Below are 22138 nucleotides of genomic sequence, written 5' to 3' on the forward strand. Positions count from 1 at the left end.
TCTTTCCCTCCCTCCCTCCCTCCATCCATCCCTCCCTTTCCCGCCTCCGCTCCCTCCTCCCTGCCTGCGGGGCGCGGGAGCTGGTGACGGGAGCGAGGCGGAGTCTGGAGGGAAGATACCGAGAGATAGAGATTTAAATCACATCCCCGGCTGTAGAAGGGTAGCAGCAGCAGCAGCCCCGGCGCAGAGGCACGGACGCACGCGCCGATGACAGGTCTGCCGGCTCCGCCGCTGCTGCTGCTGCTCACCATGGGTGCCGCCGCCGCCGCCGCAGAGCCCCCCCGCGCCATCGGCCTGATGTCCAGCGTGGTGAACGACACCCTCGAGTTCTACCGCTGGACCTGGAGCATCCGAGGTAACGCGCCAGTGCGGCCCCGCCATCATCGCCATCGCCCGTGCCTGACGCCCCCCGCCCCGCTGTCACTGAAGCGCTGCGGTTCAAAATGGCTCCGTCTCCCGGGAGACGCGGCGCGCTCCGAGGGGGGCTGAGGCGGCGGGCGGTCCCCGGCCCGGGGCTACGGCGAGCGGCCGGGCGCCTCCGCACCGGCCTCTCGTCCCTGTGGGTGTGCTCTGGTGCTTTGTGTGTTTTATCTCCTTAATCCCGTGTAACGGCCCGGGGTGCTGGGGCATCTCTTCATGGCAAGGTGAGGGTGTCCCCCCGGGCTGGACTTGGCGAAGTCGGTTTCCCGGAGCCGTCGCTCCTCGGTTTCCCCTCTTTGCAGTGTGCCTTGGGGTGCTCATACGGGAGTTTCATGTCGCGAGGCCCTCTCATAATTCCCGCTGGAGCTCAGACAGCCTTTGGCTTCTGTGGCAGGTGGGAGTCCTGTGACAGCATCGCGTGGAGCTCAGCGAACTAAATGAGGAAGCGGTTGTTACCGTGAATGCAGACGCCTTTCTTTTATATTAAGTGTTTTGGGTCGGTTCTGCTGTTTTCTATTTTTAATGTGCTTCGTTTATGTATTGGCACCCCATGGCTGCAGTGTGGAAGATGCTGAAGGAGTATCTTGGAATATGGAGAAATGTGAAAAAGCAGCACTTAGTGCTGGGACAGCAAATGAGATACTAACTTGCTACGATGACCAATAGCTCTGGAAGTGTTGGTCAGCATGAATGACTCTCTCCCTAGTCAAAAGAAACAAGTGCGGTAGAGTCGCAGCTTTCGTAGTCATGGTTGTGAGTAGCTGTGGGCAATTAACAGAAGAATCGCTTCTCTGGATGTGTTCTTAGCTCTTCAGTTGCCCACACAGTGATGAGGTCTAGGTTCTTTTGATTTAAACCTAGAAGTACATGGAGCAGAACTCTGGAGTGAATGTAACTGTGAACGTATTTTGCGGTAGTATGATAAGTGAGAATGTAGGGCCTTCGATACAGCCAGGAATCTCACTGCATCGGCAGTCTTTTCTTTTCCACCCCCCTCCCTTCTGCCATCTGTCAGTTAATAAATTAATCTTATGGTATAGATGGAGTTCACTTTTCTCCACAATTTGCCTTCCCAGCTTATCTTCTAGTTTTTGCCATATTATGAAAAATAAGCCTTCGTGCATATTTTTTGATTCTGTATTTCAAACGTGCCAGGATATGAGATGAAATAAAAATGCTTGCAGCAGCACTGCAATGTAATCTGCCAGTGTTTGCTCTCTTTCTCTGCCTCTTGCAACATACGATTGGTCATAGACTGACAGGTAATGCATGAAAAGATGCTGTTGTGGCCAGTCAGTAGCATTTTCAGACAGATATAAAAATAGGTGTGTGTACAGAGTTGATACCTGTAAGTATTACTTGATTTGGCTGGAAAAAGACTTCAAGTTCTGATATATTTCCAGAACTTCAAACATGTTATTTAAGTTTGTGTATAAACAGCATTTGTTGTAGGCAAAAATGATTAGACAAGAAAAAGAGGAACGAAAAGCCAAGTTTATGTAAGGGATGTAAAGATACAGAAGTTACAGTAGTACTACATATAGAACAAACTTATTTCTTCATCCTGCTTCTTTGGAGAATGTTACACAATAGTAGGATGATACTATGGTGGCATCTAAAATATGCTCAAGTCTTTTACTAATATACTTATGCATAGTTTTAAACTTTTCCTCTAAGTTCAGTAGTGTTGCTGTTCACTTCATTACAGTGGAATCCTGCGTTATCAGTTGCATTTTGCATAAGAGGTGAAGAGTTTCTTGTTCAGGTCCCTGCAAGGATAGTTCTGGGTAGAGCCTAGGTTGCATCAAAAGCACGTTACTGTTCTTATTTATACCCAGTAGTATGTAAAACAAGGTCCTCTGGTAGTTATTACAGTCAAGTACAGATAGGGGAAAATACATTATCACACAAATAAGTTACAAGGTAGATTTTTGAGGCAGTGCTGCATTGCTATTTAATGAAATCGTATCTTAAGTTCTAAGTTCTGCTTAAATACCTGCTCAGTTTACTGCATTTCTACATGTGTCTTCATTCAGAAAAAAATATTTTTCTGAAAGTCTATTTGCCATCTGAGTAAATGTATGTTAAAATCCTGAACTCATGTAATTCAGCTTTGTGTCAAGAACTATGGCAGTGATGTTGCTCAACAGAAAACACAAATTATGGTGTGCAAGACCATTGCCTAATGTTCAATATCATTAAATAAAAAACTATACCACGCAGCAAAGTTGCTCAACAAATGATGCCATGCAATAGCATTGCACAATAAATCATACTGAAACACTACTACACAGCAAAATTACACAATAAAATGTGAAGAAACTTTATTCCCACTACAACTCCTACACAAAACCTTCTCATTCATATAAACCCAAATTTACTCATTCTCTCCAGTTCTCCCTTCAATTTTTTATTGGACACCCATGTCTGTGTTTAGCCCTGTTCTCTGTATTCAGCAGGATGGTCCTGCCAGTAGGTGTTTCCTATTGCTACCCTGTGCTCCTATGATGAGACTTGTGTAGAACTGTGCCAGAACATCCCACCGAGTCTTGTGATGCTTTATTTTGGTTCTGTAAAGATTCAGTCTTTTTCCTCCCCTGCTTTGTGCTGTTTAAAAAGCAACTGACCTTTTCTGAGACCAAAAAGAACCCCAAAAGACTTGAGTATCTGATGAGCCTAACTGGGTTGTTTGTTGGGGTTTTTTAATGATACCACAATTTTTGTATCATTAAGCATTGCTATCTAAAGCTGATTTGTTTGTTGTTTTGTTTTTTTAACTTTTGAATTTGGGTATAATAACAGTATTCCATGACTTTTTCTGCATATGTATTATCAAATATATTCTCAGCCTTAGCTTAATATTTTATGTGTTAATTTTTTGAAAAATTACTTTTTTTTCCCCTCTCCTTCCTTGGCTACTTTTTTTTTGACTACCCCTTTCATGAAAACCTGAAATCTGTTGTAACTATATATTCACCTGAAAAGGCTGAAGGAAAGCATTTAGGAATCCATACATTTCAAGGACAGACAGAAAGACAAAAATATGGTCTTAGTGGTCATCGGGAGGAAAAAAAAGGTGGTCGATGGAGCAGTTCCTATGAGAAAACATGATCAAGGAATTCCATGCCATTATTTCTGTAAGGGTATGGGACCGCTTACGTGTAATAGGTAGGGCAGTGCTTCCTTTTTTCACTCGGCTCGTGTAGCTGATTTGGGTTAGATCTGCCAGAAAGGATTAAGGGCATGATTAGATGACTGAGCAAGTGACTTAAAGGGAGGTTCCAGGCTGAGTCCAGGGGAACTATTAAGATGAATAACTCAGGATACAATCCAGGAAAGAAGAATGTGGAAATCTCAAAACATGGGAGTGAAGAGACATTTGCAATTGGGGAGGGGGACTAGGAGGCTGTGGCTTTAAAAGGATAGGTTTGTGAAACTATTGAAAAGAGTTACTGTAGAGGAACTAGTTAATTTGAATGTATTGAGCTAAAAAAAAACAAAGGCTTTACAGACTTTGAGTGAGAATGGGTGTTCTTGGACCTCCAAGTTGAAAGGAGGCAGGGCCATCCCCAGCCACGTGGGACTGCTTTGGAACAGCAACTATTTACAGCTGTTGCAGTTAATAAGATTACAGACTTTTTCCATCAGGAGGAAAGGAGAGAGGAGAAAGATGCAAACTTTCACTTTAGTGGTAGAATAGTCTTCGACGTATTATTTTGTTCAGGAGCCATGTCAGTCATAGCTTTTATCAGTTGGGTCAGAATAAGGCAGTGAGGATGGGGAAGAGGGGAAACTTACATCTTCTCTCTTTAAAAGTGAATCAGTGGAGGAGCTTCCATGAGAACTCAAATTGCCATAAAAGTTTTTGTCCAGAAGATCTTGGGACTAAGTTAAGAATGGTTAGGAAATTTAGGTTCGGTTTCTTTTTCAGTCCAGGAAACAGAAGGAGAAGCAGACACATGGTTTCTGCATGGGATAACAAAGGAGGGAAAAAGAAACAAAGTGTGGTCAAAGGATCCTGAATTTTTATCCTTGAGGAAAGTTCACTGGGGTGGTTAGTAGAACAGTCTGAGTGCAAGTACTACCTTGTATTTGAGGATTTGTGCCAAAGCTGGAAGCAAATAGAATCCAGATGAAAGTTCTTCTGAGGGTGACGATGGGGAGAGAGTACGAAAGGTGAGACAAAGGTTCATGAAGTCTGTTTCGCAGAAACAAATCGGAATGTGTTCGTAAGCTTCTGGAGTTCTGGCTGAACATCAGACTTGATGATTTGGCATGATGCCTGTCTTGCAGATAAACTGGTCCCTCAAGAAGAAAATTGGTTTTGATCTGGTTTTATCTGACCACATCTGGATAAAGCACAAGGATTAGACAGGAAGAAACACACCAGAAAATGGGGTCACTAGTGTAACTGGGTTAGGCTGTCTTGTGGCAAAAAACCTGTGGCAGAAGCAGCACTTGGAGAAACTGATTACAGAAGAATGTTAAAGGCTAGATTATGAGCCTACTCTCAACCACACAGAGCACTAGGAGCATCCAACTTCACTTGTTTCATTAAGCATCCCACTTAACTGCCTGCCAGTGGAGGGAGGGACTTTATTTGTGAAGAAAAACCAGCTGTTGGTATTGAAGACAGTTTGCTGAGTGTTTAAGGGAAATTCTACCGACATTTTGTCACCAGAAGATTTTTATCAGACTGTGGAACTCAAAAGACATAATCAGAACAAAACAGATACCAAGCACCTTTGGCAATGAAGACATTGTTTGAAAAGTACAGTACTGAAGTAGAAAGGTCTACTTAGAGATTTTTTTTGATCATCAGGCTCCAAGAATTCAAGTCTGAGGGAGAAGCCTGAAGCAAACCTAATGCTGCGGACAAGGAGCCAAGTTGTGAATGGAAGACTCTTTTCTAAAATGATGGAGTTGTAGGTGTTCATGTGCAACTCTCATCATGGAAATTCTTCAAAGAGCACCAGCAAGAATGTGATATGAACTTCTATGTGAACAGTAATCAGCAGACGTTCCAGAATCAAAAGGAAATGTTTGGACAACATGGCAAGAACATAATTTCTGAAAATCCTTTTTAAGGCTGTGTAGATAGCATGTCTTGAAATCTTTGGAGAAAGTAAGATATTACTAATATTCTTAAGGCAGATTCCATGGAGCAAGGTTGCAAAACTGCTTTATACAGAATTTAACCAAGCTGATTGCGTTATTCTACGACCTACTGCAGAAGGCCAAATTAATAGATGTTTAAAATTACTGTAGTAGAGTTCTTGCAGATCATGTTTCTCAGCTCAGGCTGCATGCCATTAGTGAGGTGCAAATCAGAATGTGGTCTTGGAGCCACATACTACAACAAAAGGTGAAGGATTCTTGACCAGTTGAAATATTTGTAGCATGAAGCAGATGCATTCTTCCTGGGGACTGCACTGGTTATGGTAAATTGTTTGAGCACAGAGGTTTAACAGTTGTTCTTAGATCTCTAGTTGGACAAACATGACTAGAAGTTGATCATGGTAGTCATTCTGTATTTATGCTGTGCTTGGGGTGAAGAGACATGTAGCAGGGCTGTGGTTATAGCTATGGAAGACAAGAAGAGGTTGCATTCAATTCATTTCCTGGTTGCTATCCTGTGCAACCAGGAAAGGTTTTCAAAGTTTTCGTAAGGAGAGTTGGTAGAGGAAGATGTAGGAAACATAGAATGTAGTTCCTTTTAAAGTCTTCTAGATCAGGAGCCATGAGGAGTGGGTGAGGTTTGACTCTGCTCTTTCCTTTGCCAGTCCAGACAGGTTTTTGGAGTTACTCTATTCACAAGGAAAGGATTAAGGGAGCACTTAAATAAAAGGTGAGTGAATGGAGAGGCTTCAACTGTAAGACAACTTTTGGAGGAAGAATTTGCTAGGATGCAGGACTGGGAGTTGGGGGCAAGGCTGTTGTGTGTACTGAAGAGTTTTTGAGGTAAGGCAAATGGGGCTAAACATGAATGTCCTGAAAAAGTGGAGGTAAACGAGAGTCTGTTTAGCTAAAAATAATTGGCCATAAAAAGAATTGAGAGTTTTTGTTTTTTTAAAGAGTGTTGGTGTGAGTGGAGTGTGGCTGGAGCACGGAAGTTGGGACAGTGGACTTTTAAGGGCAGATCAGATCCATGAAGTAGGGCTACTCTGACAGTAAACTGTTATATGACAAGGCTTTGCTTTCTCAGGCTGTATTCAAAAACAAGCTTGAAGCTACCACTCCATTTCATAAGGAACTCTTGTGTGGGGGACTATCTTGACTGACCCCTCCTTTAGGAAGATGCAGATGTGGAATACGTAGCTTCTGGGTCTTGCTTAGGTGGCAGGTGAGTACAACTGTGCTCAGTGTTGTAAAAAGTGCTTCTGAGTGTATGGACTTCAAGGTCTTGTGGCATTTTAAGGACATAAATTAAGGCAGCTCTGAAATCAAGGTCTGCTGAGACTTAGGTGTCAGCTCTGTGGGGATTTTCAGGACTGTACCCTAGGCTGTAGGTAAAGCAGTAAGTAGCTCCAAGGCAAGCCTAGAGATGAATTAAATGCAACATGTTGAATGCAACCCTAATCCTTATTCCTTGATTTAGGGAGCAAATTTATCTAGTGGGTCTAGGTAACACTTTAAAGCAATTAACTTCCATTGTGTGTGCTTGGATCTCAAGATAAGCATGAGCTAGTTTGCCTTTGTCTCATGGAAGGTGAGGGGGAATAAGTTACATGAATTTGGTTTGCGTTTGATGAAAGATAATGGCACATTTGTGGGCATTAACTGCTCTTGGTCGTGTCAGGTTAACTTGCTTATGTGCCTGCAACTCAAATCCTTTCTTCATGTACTTGAATAATTTCAGTGGTTTGATCATTAACTCCTGCCCAGAGTATTCTGTCTCTCTGTGGCATTGTATCTGGTTGTACCCTGAGATTCTTCCCTAGTTTCACTCCATCTATTCACCTTCCACATGTATTCCTCAGTTATATAATCGTGGACTTCTGACTAGTTGTTTTATTTCCACTTTCTTATTCCTCTTCGGTTTGTGCAGTATCTCAAAAGTATCTTCTTCCTGCTCTTGTAGTTATGCTTCAGACTGCATTCTTGTCCATGGTGTTTTTACTTATCATCTCCTTGTTCCCTCTCCCAATTATAGTAAGTATGAGAGATTGTTTTATTGGTTTCTGAATGCTCACGGAGTGTTGCTGGAAGAAGGGAATTTGTAACCCATTTCTTTCACCTTTTGTGTTTAAGACAAGATTTTATGTCCTTCTACCCCTAGAGCATCTTTGTAACACCTTGTTTTTAAATGTTTTAAGATACTCTAAATGGGGAAGAAAAAAAAAGGAAATACAAGTGATAAATTGGGCTGTAAGTATGAGACTTAATATTGTCTGGATTTGCATTTAATATTTAGTGGTTTACCAAGAACAGATGTGCCCAATAGAAATACTTACACATAGAGTACCCCAAATTGTTTTCGTATTTAGGTCAGGTTTTTTTCTGTTCTGTCTAACTTGGTTTCAGCAGTCCATGAGTTTTCACTCAAGAGTGAGAATGCAGAAACCATTGGAGAAGCGTAGGTATGGGAGCCATATGTTACCATGGAAGGTAACATGACCGTAGAAGTGAAGAGATGTAATTGTAGCATTCATTAGGGTATGGTATTATCTAGCTGCCAAATTGATGATTTTGCTTCTGTATACCTAATGAGTGAAAGATTCAGGCACTGATCATTCTGGTCATCTTTGGGGGCTAAGAACATTTTCTCATTCAGTTCATATTTTAAAAATCAACATTTCAAAAGTAGGTTTTTGTTTGTTTGTTTGTTTTGGTTTTTTTTTGTGGTGTTTGTTTTTTGTCATCCTCTCTACCCCACCAGATTTGCCATTTGTAAAAATGTTGAAGGCACATTGAGGAATTAAGTTCTAAATGTTTTGTGGTGTTTATTTTTCTTTGGAGGCTTTGTCTGATGTACTGGTGTTAAGCTACCAGAAGACCTAATGCACCTTACAACTGTAAATTTTACTTCTGCCCCTGAACCTTACATAGGAGTAAATATATTCCAATAACTCCTTTTGTAGTTTTCACTGGAAACAGAAATAACAGAAATCCCACTTCATCTTTCTGTAAAACCAAATTGATGAGCAGCATCTTCATGCTGATGCAATCAGAAAAAAACAGGTAGTTCATCAGAGATTTCTGTGCAGCTCCTTGCAGATGTTCTCAAGTAACTGGTATATCCTGTTAGGACAACAGCAATACAAGTGGTTTTACACTTGCTGTGTAGTTAAGCATTGATATCCTTCAGCTGTGTTAGCAAATTAGGAAGACATGTATCTGTGTTGAACTTGCTGTCCCATGTATGCTGAGTATGTAACACATCTCTACAGTGAATAAGGCCTTGCAATTATTATTAAACTTATTAATAATCCTCCACGTTTTTCAAGAATGTTAGCTTTGAGAAGATTTATTTTTGTGGTCACCTACTTCAGCATTACAGAACCCTGAATGGTACTAGATGGCCAGTAGTCTAATCTGTTATTGCACCGTTGAATGTGCATAAATCCTGTGTTTGCATTACTGCTTACTGATATCCCTGCAATTATTTTCATAGTACCCTCTGCTTTTTGGGGAAGTAATGACATCTCCAGTCTGAGCTCACAAATACAGTTTTGGCTAAGACCCTAAAAGTTTGAACAAAAATTTCAATAAAGAAAACACTATAGGAGAAATTTTGTTGAAGTGTATTTTATGGAGCACTTTTCTTTCTAAAGAAATACAAAGACATGGGCTGGATCACCTATTACTGCAGCTAGTTCATAGAAGTGCATCCCATGGCTTTGGGGTTTTTTTTTGCTTCTTTATCTGTTCTGCCTACCTGTTTACTCCATAACTTGTAACATTTAAGAAAAGGCATGTAGGTTTCACTGGACTGGGAATTCATCTTGCTTCCGTACTGCTTGCAAAAGTAAGATCTGACAAATGGAAGAATGCTACGAGCCTGAAGGGCGTATTACCTTGCAAATCTTGTGTAAGCTTCAGTGAGGATTATATTTTTATTATTCCTTGAAGCAGAGTATTTGCATTGTCCTTACAAATAATTATGATCAACAGAGGAGGTAAATAAAAAATAACTTGAATGAGGTAATCTCTTAGACTTGAAAATCCTGAGACTAGATGGTGAATTGAAATGGCTCCTGAACTTCATAATAATTTCATTATTATCCTTGTCTTGAAACAAGTGTATCCTGAATTGCTGTGTACAGGCACAAAGACAGTATAGTATCAGTGACTGAACGATGGGAGTCCCAAGAAGACTGGAATGCTAGTTAGAATAACAGGAATACTAGTTAAAATAAATTAGGCCTCTTAACGGCAAATTGGGATTAGGCATTCCCGTTACTTTAATGGGAGTTTATGAAACACATGCATATTACACAGGTGTTTAGTAGCTGTAGGGGATGTTCTTAGCTGTGTGGTATTTTGATTTTATGTTGCATATGTTGTTTAGTCAATAAACAGCCAATTACAAAGCCCTGACATTTAAAACAAAGCCACAGTTGGTTATAGGCAGTACCTGTTAGTCTTGTCTGTAGTTCCTTGGAGCTGGCATCTTATTTCTGAGTGCAGCAGGATCTGTTCAGCTTCATCTGCAAACTTTTAAGTAGGGTTAGTTCTGTTTTTCAGAGTACATGCTTTCATTATTCACTGTGCTTGAGACCGTATATTGCATCTCAGCTTGGTGTTTTATAACTTGTTAAAATGACAATGCTTTGTCATAAAATTTTGATGTCTCCTGGTATTGGTGCAAACAAATTAGTTTGTTCTTGGTTAGTTAAAGCTTGAGGATTGACAAAATACTTAACTAAGATATTTCCATTCATTCCTGAAGGTCAAAGTAAGCATGTTTTCCTTCTACTGTTCTGTATTTAAAAAAATAAATTAAAAAAATGCTTAGATCAGGCCAGCTCTTGTGCTTTTCTGTGCTAGATTTTGGAAACTTTTGCGTGTATAGCATCATGTGCATGTCATCCTTGGCTTTACCCATAACATTCCCGCCTCTTTCTGATCTTGCCAGTCATAACTACCACTGATGACATGACATCATTGTGGTACTACACAGTTTTTCTGTGAGGGAAATTGTCAGGTACTTGATTGGTATAGTTAATTTTCCTTGTCAAGCAAGTTCAAGGGCTGATATAACTGTTTGTAGAATATCTAGAGAAGAAATAAGGGTGAAAGATCTTCAGTCTAGCAGAGAAAATTATCACAAATTGGTTGAAGTTTAATCCTTATTCCTTGATTTAGGGAGCAAATTTATCTAGTGGGTCTAGGTAACACTTTACAGCAAGCTGTTGTGTGTTCTACTGGGTTTTCTGCCTCTGAAAAGATGTGTCCTTTAGTAAAATGGGAAATTCTTGTAAGGAAGATCTCTTAGCTAGAACTGGTTAAGAGAAGTTTTTGTAGGCCTTTGTTTTGTAGATTATTGCAATGTTCCTGAGTTAGGTATAGGAATCTTTGACCCTGTCAGACTCCTTAGAAATACCCATAGACTGCAGACATTGCCAAGTATGATAGAAGAGATAAAGGTGAGGAAGAAGCATAAACTGGACATTCCTTATGTACCAGTCCTTTTGCTTTCCTGCATCAATCTGTCTGCACAGTCCCTCCTAGGAGGACATAGACTTCCAACTGAAGCAGAAGTGAGGTTATAGGCCTGTTATTTTAGCTGATGTTGTAGCTTCAGTCCTCTATTGTAAGATTTCTCATAAACTTGATAAACTGTGATAATTGAGGATTAGAGTGCAATATGTACAATGAATATTTAAAGTGCAATGAAACATCAAAGCAAACAAGTTAATTCAAATACTGGAGACCTTTAAAAGTATCATTCATTTTGGGCCATATAAACTGCTCTAGTAAAATGGTAATAAGTGAATAGAAAACTTAAAAATCTGTAGGTATTCAATCCAAAGATGTACGGCCTTTCAATTTTGACTCTGCAATGGTACTACTCAAAATCTTCAGTTGCAGGTTGTGCAACCCATGTAACTAGCTGAGTACTAATTTATAGCTTCTGCTTTTTTCCTAGTTGCATGTTCTGAGGGTTCAGTTAGTCAATGACTGAGCTTTGTCTTGGAATCTACAAACTGGTAGCAAATTCTCATGCATTATTTTATTTAGTTTAAAAGCCTGGGTCTAATGAAGATGCTTATTCACATTTGCTTCCAACTGAGCCAGTCTGCAGTGGTGGTATAGCCACAGTGGACCTTATGCACCTGTAAATATTTGCAGGACTGAGCCATTATTTCTGATAAAAATGCAGAAAGAGAAGTATGTTGTGTAGAATATTAATCCATAACCAGAAAGAGAAAGGGCAGGGGGAGGCACTAAAATACTGCAAAGGAATCTGATTGGAAGCTTTGTAAACATTTAAAGTGTGTGATATTGTTTCTCACACATTTTCTTCTATGATGCATGTTTTCATTTTATAATACCCTTCCATTATAGTGCTATTGGAACTAACAAGATATAGGAGATTCTTAGACAATTAAACTAGTGTAGTTTTGTCATGCACTGCACCAGCTACTAGGAAGGAGAAGAATAACTGTTACAGCTGAACCCGGGACAGGTCCATAAAACAGTCTTCCAGTTAGATAGCACTGGTTTACCTTATAATTTGGAATTAAAATTTTTCTCACTTAAAAAAGTCTTTCTTGAGGTGAGGCTTTGAGAGTACTTCTTTTTAAAATAAACAGCATGATCTGCAGAGAGCTCTCACTGTTAACAGCCACTTTTAAACAGTCACCGCAATTTCTGCAGTGTCTTTAGAAATGTAATTGGACAGATGGATGTGCTGGATTGGCACTGTAAGTGTCTTTGCGCTGAGAATAGTATCAATAGCTATTAATAACTTTGAAAGGCTTTCCAGATAAATTAGTGAGTAGCGACTTTATAGCCAAGGAATACATATGTTGTTAAAGTAAAAATAAAGACCAAGTATTGATTTTGAATCTGATCTTGATCTGAAATGCAGGTAATTTCACAGGTCATATATTTTAGTTATGTAATGTTTTCTTTAAAACTAATCTTAAAAGCAGAGATCATCACCATTATACTGTTTCAGGATTTCTGATGAATCTAGGAACAACTGTGCTATGCATCTGTTTGCTTATTTTTAAAGTTTGTACTTGAGGAAATTAAAAATAATAAATCATAGGCTCAATAATACATAGGAAATGTAACATCTCAGATCCTCTCTACTGGAAAGAAAATGCTGAACCACATTAAACAGAAGTATTTGCATAGTAATACATGGTATGTTTCACAGAAGTTTATTGTGGGTTTTAACTATAGATCACCATCAGTGCAGCCTTACTTACCAAAATTTATCTTCATTTGTCTTCCATATTTCAATGTAGGTTAATTATGTCCTCTTTGGACATTACGAGATATTCAGTCCTTTTCACTGGTCCTGCTCTTCTTTCTTTGGAAGAAGAAATCTGAGGCGCTCATGTGTTTCCTGTTAAATGCCTCATGTGAAGAATTAGATCCTGCAAGGGCAGGTGCTTCAGGACATTTTAAATTATTTATTATTTATATACATATATGAAATATAGGTGTTTTTCCTGTCTTTGCAATGTGAAACTTTAAAATGTATATACACAAAATGGCAGGAAAACCTTGTGTATATAAATATTTCATATTCTTCCCTTATATAACAGTAATTTCCTAGCAGAAGCATGTTAGCAGGTGCCTTATTCTGCTTTGGATTCATGTTTACTATTGACTGCAACCTCAAATATTTGTTGTGAAGCTTTTCCCACCTTATCAAAAAAGAAAACACTATACTGCAGTTTGTGCTATCACAACAGACATTTTCTTTGTGATTGAATTAGAATCTGGGTCTTAGGATTTGAAAGACAACCACATTAATCTCCTGAAAGATTCAGTCAGTCTCTGTCAATTCTAATCAGGTAAAGACACTGGGCGTTTTGCTTCAAAGCAGTTGGAGGGATTTTTTAATTCAGGGATCTGGCCTTTTTATTTCAAGCTTATTTCACCTTTCAGGTAATAATGTACCCATTGCGTGCAAAGTACTGCAGGATTTGATACACTCATATGTCCCTTTAAGCTAGCACACTTTTCTGTAATTTGTAAAAATCATTTGTGTTCATCAGCTCCAGCTAGTAAGGAGAACACAAAATTACGCTGGTTTTGCTGGAACAGGGTTGGGGATGGCAGGGATGAGGGTATTGGAGTAGCCTGGGAGGTTTGTCACTTAAGAAGATGACTTGAGAGTGAATTTATCTTGGTTCGAAGGAGGGTATCCAAAAAAAAGTTTGGAACAAGGGTCTGCATTTAACTGTGTTTTCTGTGTAGAACATGGACAAGCAGGCTTGCCTAGTAAACTGAAATTAAATTGGTTTTGTAATGCTTTCTGTGCAGTAAAAATAGTGAATGGCACTGATTTGAAGCTGAGTAAGTGAGTTACTTTGCATTATGCAGGTGAAATCTTGTGATGACCAAGTTTCTAAATCTAACAAATTTTGGGATAACAGCATGTTTTACTGGTGCCGCACTATTAGTAAAAATAATCATGTGGTGAGTCTCCTAAATGCCCTTAAAATAAATGCAAGGTGTTGTTTTTAGCACAGTAGGAATTAGAATAAACTTTTGACTATTGACATGCTTTTTGGCCAGGATGTACTCCAGAACTGAATTGCCGACTACATTCCCTCATACAGGTAGGTCATAGCTTCCTACTTTCAGCAGTGGGTGATAACATTCAGCTACTGGGCAGAATTCTAATCTTCTTCCCTTCTCATGTTTTTCATATTGTCACTTTAGCATTCAGGATACCATGAAACACTGGGTTAGAAAATAGAAGGTAGATTCTCTTATATGTCCTTGCCTCTTTATACTGTTTAGCGCAAGAGTGTTTGGGAAAGTAAGTGGGTCTCTTGCCTCACATACTCTTAACTCTTTGCATGCTACAGTGTCTGAAGTGACACCATTCTGCTTGCTTAGTGTAGATGAGTCTTTGCCCATTACTTTGTTACAGGCGGATGATGAGGTTCTCCAGTCCTCTTGTCTCCTAAGTGGTGTATTATTTTCAAATTTGGATTGGTAGAGCTAAAAGCAACCAGGAACTAAAGTGTAAGGAAGATAATAGTGTAATGATTGCAGTGTAGCTGTGTGATTTCAGGTTACATAGTAGTATTCTGTGATGTCTGGAAAATTGGGCTGTGCCTTTACATCTCAAGACACTAGCATAAAACAAATGTTCTCATACTTTACAGACAGTACGTTAAATTGTAATAGAAGTGTTTGTTCCAGGGACTTGTTGAAAAGTAACTGTCTTCTCTGTGTTTCATCAGTTCTGTTTCAGTGCCTGTGTTTCTACAGCCAATCTGAGGGTTTTTTTCTGCTTCTCTCTACTTCTTGCCCTGTGTAACCTTTGGTTTCTGCTGGTGGCTGTGGTCACAGGGGTGACTCCTGTCATCCTGGCTGTGTAAGCCTTTATGGAGGTTTCCATGCATTAGGATGACTTCCCCCTTCTGATATTAATAGCTGTAATGGAAGCAGCTAGGCTGATTTCTCTTTCTCCTTTTTCAGTTCTTTTTAGGCCTCCTAGCATCTTGCTTGCAGTATGCAGATCAAGTGTCTGAGCAAGAAGAGTTAGTGCCTTGCACGCTGTATATCTTTCTGTATATCGTGATATGTGCTGTTCATTAGAAATAGAGTCTCATGAAATCTGCTTCTAAAATGAGGTTCTAATTTATGATCTTAAGGGCAACTAAGGACTTCAGTTGCCCTTAAGGGGCTTTCTAACCTGTTAGGATATCTGGGAACAGGAATTAATTTATGGTAGAGGGTTTTTTTTCACTGTCTTTGGATTATAGTTCTCCAAAAGAAATTTTTCCTCTAGGTAAGTCTTTGGGCAACTGCACTGCTATTCGTGAGTTTGCCCACAAATGACTGAAGGCAGGTGTTCTAGATGTCTGAGGTTCCCAATGAGCCCTGTGGTGCAATTTCCATCTGAACTCCAACTAGCCTAAGTGTCTGGAAAATAATCTTGTTAGTATTGTACAGCTGTGCAGTATCTTAAGTATTGATAGTTATGGATTAGTTACCTTTTTGTCTCTTACTGTAGCTACACATTAGCCTTCATATGGGTGGGGGGGACACTGAATAAGGAGGTGTCACTATAGTCTCTCCCTTCCCTCTTCTGTAGCAGAGACATCTTCTAATCTTAGAAGCCACTGGCTCATCAGGCTGAAAGTGGTTTGGTGTTTGGTTTTTTTTCTTTTGGTACAGATCCAGAACTTAATACAGCATATTCTGAGCCCTAGAATATGTGTAACTCTGGATCCTGTGAGTGACCGGACACTGGAGGTAAAAAACTTTGTGTCCCATATGGCACCACAGATTACTGTAACTAGAACCATCCCTTTAAACTCTTAGTTGTGTTCCAGTAACATTGTTAGTATTCTATCTGAAACATGAGGCTGACCTACATCATATAGCTAAGGCGCTTGGTTATCAGCATACCACCTGTATAAAATTAATAGAAGGCTTTCTAGTGCCGAATTTTAAACTAATAAAAGATATTAATTTTATCAGGTTTGCCAAATTTGTGTATCTTTCATTTGCAGTGGTGTTGAATATTTGGTTGCATTACTGCTGCAGTGACTGTTCATCATAAGCAAAATCAGATTTTAGGGAATTAGTGGGTTGGGTTGTAATTGGGCTCATGTGATTCTGTTTCCTTTGTTGTTTTGGACTGTAGAACTGGGCAACAGAATTTGCATGACATTATGAGCCTCTGTGTAAGCTAATGTGATACAGTGTTGTTTTGGTTTGTTGTTTGTTTGTTGGGGTTTTTTTAATTATTTTCTTTAACCTTCCTAGAAAGAACGAGTGTATTGTTTTTCTACTGTCTCATGCAGCTATTCCAGGAGAGAATAATACTTGAAAAATGCAATGCATAAAATGATGGTGAAATATATTTTTTTCAGCCCTTGTTGACTCCTTCTGTTTGCTTCACTCCCCCCAGACAAACGTGTTGATGATTGGCCTTTGATGCAGTCTCCGTTTCCAACACTGACTATAAGCACTATTTATCTCCTCACTGTCTGGCTGGGCCCCAAATGGATGAAGACAAGAGAGCCCTTCCAGTTACGTTTCCTGTTGGTTGTTTACAACTTTGGAATGGTTCTACTCAACTTCTTCATTTTCAAAGAGGTGTGTATACCGTTTCACAGGAGGGAATTCCAATTTAAGTCTGAGGGTGTCTACAGATTGCAATATGAAAGTAATCTTACATGTTTATGATTATTGACAGGGAATGTTTTGCACAGATTTCTATAAAGCTGAGTTGCCTTTGATGTACTTTCGTAGCTAGGTACATGTGTTTGAGAATAAATGCACTAAATGAGTCTATAGAGAAAATTTGTGTACTAGCTATTCCAAGATCTTTTTAGGTTTATGTTAGTGTAGACACTGGACAGATTAACTAAAACCCGTAGAGGTTTAATGCTTGCAACTGATTTTTTTTTTTTTCAACTTTTTAACAATCCTAAAGGGTGTCAGAATGTATCTTGTTAGAAATTGAGCTGTTTGTTGATGCCTTCAGTGTGCTAATAAATTTTAGAACATCAGACACCCATTGTAGTGAGGAAAAGTAGTATCTCATCTAGTTATGTTTTAGAATAAGAATAAAAATGAAGTATATCTTTAAAAGTAAAATGATCCAGTCTTCTAATTTGTTTTGCAGCACTCTGTTTTAATAAATTCCAATGTTGCTGCATTTTCACTTTGTTAAGTTTTCTGTGCAGAGGAAATGACTAGTAACAGTGCAGTGGATCAGCTCTTTAGCAGTAGCTAAAGTTCGGTAATCATTATTCAAGAATAGCTCCCCAAAATATATCTGATGCTAAGGAGTAGTATATGCTGCTGTGACTTTGCTTATGTAGATTGTGATTCTTCTTCCTGAAAGACCTCAGATCATAAATTTGAAAATCCGTTTCCAGAAGTAACCAAATGAATGGAGCAGTTAAAATTACAGCGTTGCAGAGCTCTTTCTTTCTGGCTGGTCTGTTCTATACTTTTGCCAGGAAAGCATGGCAAAATATGATGATCTGCATAGTGACCTTTCCCCAGATCTTCTATAATAAAATAATTAACTGATTTCAGCCTTTTTTCAAGACATGGATCAGTCATCATTTTGTCTAAATCGTTTCCTTACACTACTCAACTAAGTAATAAAATGCTACAGGAACAACAGAATCTAATGCTGACACCCAAGGATAGTTGTGGGAATGGATGAAATCCAATCATCACAAGTTAAAACTGAAACACCTCTGAAATGAACTCTGCAGTTTTTGCCATGCCTGTACTTTTCGCATATTCTTTTAATTTGGTTTGTTTTATCCAGAAGCTGAATTATACCACACTTAAGATCAGTTAATTTTCAAACCTTTGTTGCTTATAGCGTAACACTTGAGTTTGTATGGCATTTCCAAATTGCCAAATTAATATAAAAATGAATGGGACTGCAAATAGGTATTTGCTGCTGATAGCCTGGAAGCTTTTAATTTTAGACACAGACAGGTTCTAGTTTCCTGCTATTTAACATGGTAGGTGGTTGTTACATGGATGTTAAGGCTATAGATACACCACTTATAGGAAATGTCTTTTCCTGATCTTAGAGATTGATAGGAGGAAGGTGTCTGAGTTTCAACTGTTCCCTTTAACCAGGCATCTTCTGCTTCAGTCAACATGAGGTTTACAATACCAGTGTGCCACTGTTGTAATTCACATGACTTAAATGATATGCAGTTTGTATTTTGTGAATGACTGTAAAGTTTCCAGCTATTGCTGCGAAGAGAATTTGGCTGTGAAATGCCTTTAAATGTTATTCAAATAAGTATCCTGAAGGCAAGCTGTATTGTTTGTCTGTAATAATTTATGTTAAAAAAGTCCATAAAACACTGCTAGGTTGTGTAGTCCAAGACTCCCTTATGTTGGACTCAAATTCAGATTAAAATTAGAAGGAAATCCTGCTTAGAACATGCAGAAATTCCAAATGTGTAGTCCCTATTTTGCCACAAAATCTTGAATTTCTTGTTTTACTTTGAGGCAGTCTAGTGAAGTCAATTTACTGCCTTTTGCCAAATGAACCTTGGTCAAATTACCCGGTAGTTAACAGTAGAGTTGGTTAGTTTCTGTAACAGTGTGGACTGAACTGTTTCCTGCTCTCCTCTGGTCCTACATACGTGCCTGTGTCTGACCACACTGGAAGGTAATAGTGTTACAGCAGTTTGCAGGTGGGCTCAAATGATACAGAAGTAGTTCAGTGTCTTTCTTGGGGTCATTTCTTTGGACCATTCTTTCACTTCTCTAATTTAACAGACATACAACAAAAAAGTCCAGAGTTTCCCAAGGTTTTGTATGTTGGTTTTATCTGGATAGCACTTGTCTCTGCATCTGATGATCAGGGGACTGGAGCGCCTCCCGTATGAAGACAGGCTGAGAAAATTGGGGCTGTTCAGCCTGGAGAAGAGAAGGCTGCGTGGAGACCTCATAGCAGCCTTCCGGTATCTGAAGGGGGCCTGTAAGGATGCTGGAGAGGGACTCTTCATTAGAGACTGTAGTGATAGGACAAGGGGTAACGGGTTAAAACTTAAACAGGGGAAGCTTAGATTGGATATAAGGAAGAAATTCTTTCCTGCTAGGGTGGTGAGGCCCTGGAACGGGTTGCCCAAGGAAGTTGTGAATGCTTCATCCCTGGTGGGGTTCAAGGTGAAGTTGGACAGAGCCTTGGGTGGCATGGTTTAGTGTGAGGTGTCCCTGCCCATGGAGGGGGGTTGGAACTAGGTGATCTTAAGGTCCTTTCCAACCCTAACTATTTTATGGTTCTGTGATTCTATGAATGAAGAACAGGTTCCCTACTGCACCCCTACTGCTGTCTACAAGATTGAGATACTGAAGTAAACTCAAGTTCAATCTAAATAAGAAGGAAGTCAGGTTAGCGGTAAGAATAGTCAGTGCTGACCCATGTTTATTTTGAAGATTTTTTTTTTTTTTACCCTTCTTTAGTTTCACAGCTCACAATTTACAGGTTATGTCTGCTCCACTTCTGTCTTTAACAGAAGCATTCAAGAATGACAGGGTGGAATGACATTTGTGAATGTCAAGATTAGAAGCATTACAGTATTACTTGTACAGTTCTAGGCAAGTGCTGTTCTTTCCAATGGGACCTTGCTCAAATATCAAGTTTATCTTCTGTTCAGGTTATTGCAATGCACTTTATTTGGAGTGGCCCTACAGGAGCACTTCATGTGCTTTAGGCCATTTCTGTTGGCATGAAATAGGAACCTTTTCTTCATTCGGTTTCTCTCAATATGTTTTATGGGTGCTCAGCACTGGCTGTTCAGGCTTTGTTTTTTTTTTTGGGTTTTGACTGGTATACTTTTTTATATGTATATATAATATAAGAATAGTAAATCCAAATTATCTAATCTTTGTCTCTTGGAGACACTTGTCTCAAGTCCATCACAGGAATAGTGGTTCTGTCATTCATAGTGAAAATATTAAGATATTTTATGTCTGTGGAGCTAGAGCTATCAGAAAGAATATTTGGGTTTGAATAGCTTAAGGTCATACTGGAATTCTTACATACTTGTACAGAGCTCTGAGCAGGTAACATGCAGGGAAAAGTGTGTACTTTCTTTTTAATTTACAAGAAAAAAATGGGCACTGTCTAAAAACGTGTTGTTAGAACTTCAGTAGTATTCTCAGGATTGAGAAGGATATTTTCTGTTCAGATAAGTTTGATGTAGCAAGAAATTTGCTAATAATTGTTATGAGTGTTTTATGTAGCATCTTTCCTCTCATGTATGACTTTAATATTTTCAGCTGTTTTTGTCGTCAAGAGCTCGAGGATACAGCTATGTCTGCCAGACTGTGGATTATTCAGATAATGTTTATGAAGTTAGGGTGAGTATATCTTTTTTGTATTTGTATATGAATGTGTAATGTATAGCACTACGTGATGGTTTAAGTCTTGTCTGAAGATAGTCCTTCTGGAGTTCTGATGTCAGCCCATGACTGTATCTCATTATATTCTCACAGGTCAGCTCAGGTATGACTACATTGCACATAGGAGGTATAAGCAAAGTGCATTAGGTGTAACTGCATTAACTTTCATCTGACTGCTAGAAGCAAGGATGGTCTTAAAGATACCATCCTTGGCTTCATCTGCAGTTGTACAATCCAGGATAAACGTTGTATACATACCTTGGTTCCTAGACCATGTTGAAGTTTACAATACCAGGCTAACCGCAATAAAGGTGTGGTGTTCTAGCTTGATCAAAGCAAGTAGGATTTGTCAGCGTGTACTGTGGTTGCACTTCACTCATACTGTTGAAGCAACTTTTTGTCTCCTTTACCCATGTTTGGCTTCCTGAGGTTTTGCTGGCTTCTGGCAAGTGTATTATCAGTATGTTTCATTGTAGAAGCTTGGATTTCAAATGTGTGGCTTTTGGAAAGCATTCAAATTAAAATCAAAGTGCAGATGCTTGATAATCCACAGTGCTGTCGATTAGCTCATGTACTAAACCTTATATTTCGACAGCTGACACTTGGGAATCTCTCAGCTTTTCTTGCAAGTTTCACCTACAGATTAGAACATGTTCTTGAAAAGGCAATGAAAGTGTCTTATAGCCTAAATACATTTCATATTCATAGCACATTTCAAAATGGTATTCATGGGTAGTATTACTCAAAACTTACGCATGCGGCAGGGGTGGTGGTGAGAAGAATAGATTCAATTCTTACACATTATGTATAATGTCTGATATTGCAAAAAAACTATGTCTGGATTTTTTTGCCTTATGGTAGTCAGCTGTCTTTCACCTTCACCAATACTGTTCACTCACTATTTCTGTCATTAGAATACTTCTGTTAATAATTTTGTTAAAAAAAATAATCTATCCAAGTGTAACCCTCAAGAGGTTTTGTTGTTTTTTTTTCAATAGATGAGCAAAATAAAATGTTGTAGTCAGCTGGATGACACTGAGGACTGGTGCGGCATATATTGAAGGAATTTTTATATTAGTGAAGCATAAGATGTAATAACATTTAATATGTGAAAATTCTGTTTCACAGACTCACTTTTAGGTGCACTTGTTTGTGGGATGCTGTGGAGTGTTCAGACCTGCTCAAAATAATTATCTCCTGTTTTGTTCGTTATGAACAAACAAAGCACTATTATACAATGAAATAAAGTAAAAATGACCTGCACAATGTACTTATTGCATGTGGTATGTCCAGAAAAGAAAGGTTGCTCTAGCAATGTCTACTCTTCAGACTTCCTGACTTTTTTCAGTTTTTCGCACGCTTGTGGATCCTCATAAACTGTGTTTATAAAGTTTTAAGTTGTAACATGTTCAGTTTGCACCTGAGAGAATTGAGGAAGCAGGGAAAACTGAATTCTCTCAAAATGTTGCAGCAACTGTATAGTATGTTATACATACTATATCATATATACCTATATCATATGCATACTATATCATATAGATAGGTGGGTATATATCATATATATATATACCCATCTACCCTGGAAGTTCTTTGGAATGAATTCCCAAGTTAGGTAAATAAGTTTCAAGTAGAAAACACCTTGTACCTTGCCTGACTAAAGAGTCTGGGATAC

General features: G+C 39.0%; 1 protein-coding gene across 1 annotated transcript in view; it reads left to right on the forward strand.

Annotated features, from left to right (window-relative positions):
- ELOVL4 (ELOVL fatty acid elongase 4) overlaps window positions 1-22138 on the forward strand; it is a 33873-nt gene continuing 11735 nt past the window's right edge. The window contains exons 1-3 of the mRNA XM_061460421.1: window positions 1-355; window positions 16481-16668; window positions 20344-20424. Coding sequence (XP_061316405.1) covers window positions 208-355; window positions 16481-16668; window positions 20344-20424 — 417 coding nt within the window. The 5' untranslated portion in view covers window positions 1-207. The remainder of the gene's footprint in view (window positions 356-16480; window positions 16669-20343; window positions 20425-22138) is intronic.

The sequence above is a fragment of the Pezoporus flaviventris genome, unplaced genomic scaffold (assembly GCF_033815535.1).
Source record: "Pezoporus flaviventris isolate CSIRO_AGI_PZ_B2104156 unplaced genomic scaffold, CSIRO_AGI_Pfla_v1 ptg000031l, whole genome shotgun sequence".
NCBI lineage: Eukaryota > Metazoa > Chordata > Aves > Psittaciformes > Psittacidae > Pezoporus > Pezoporus flaviventris.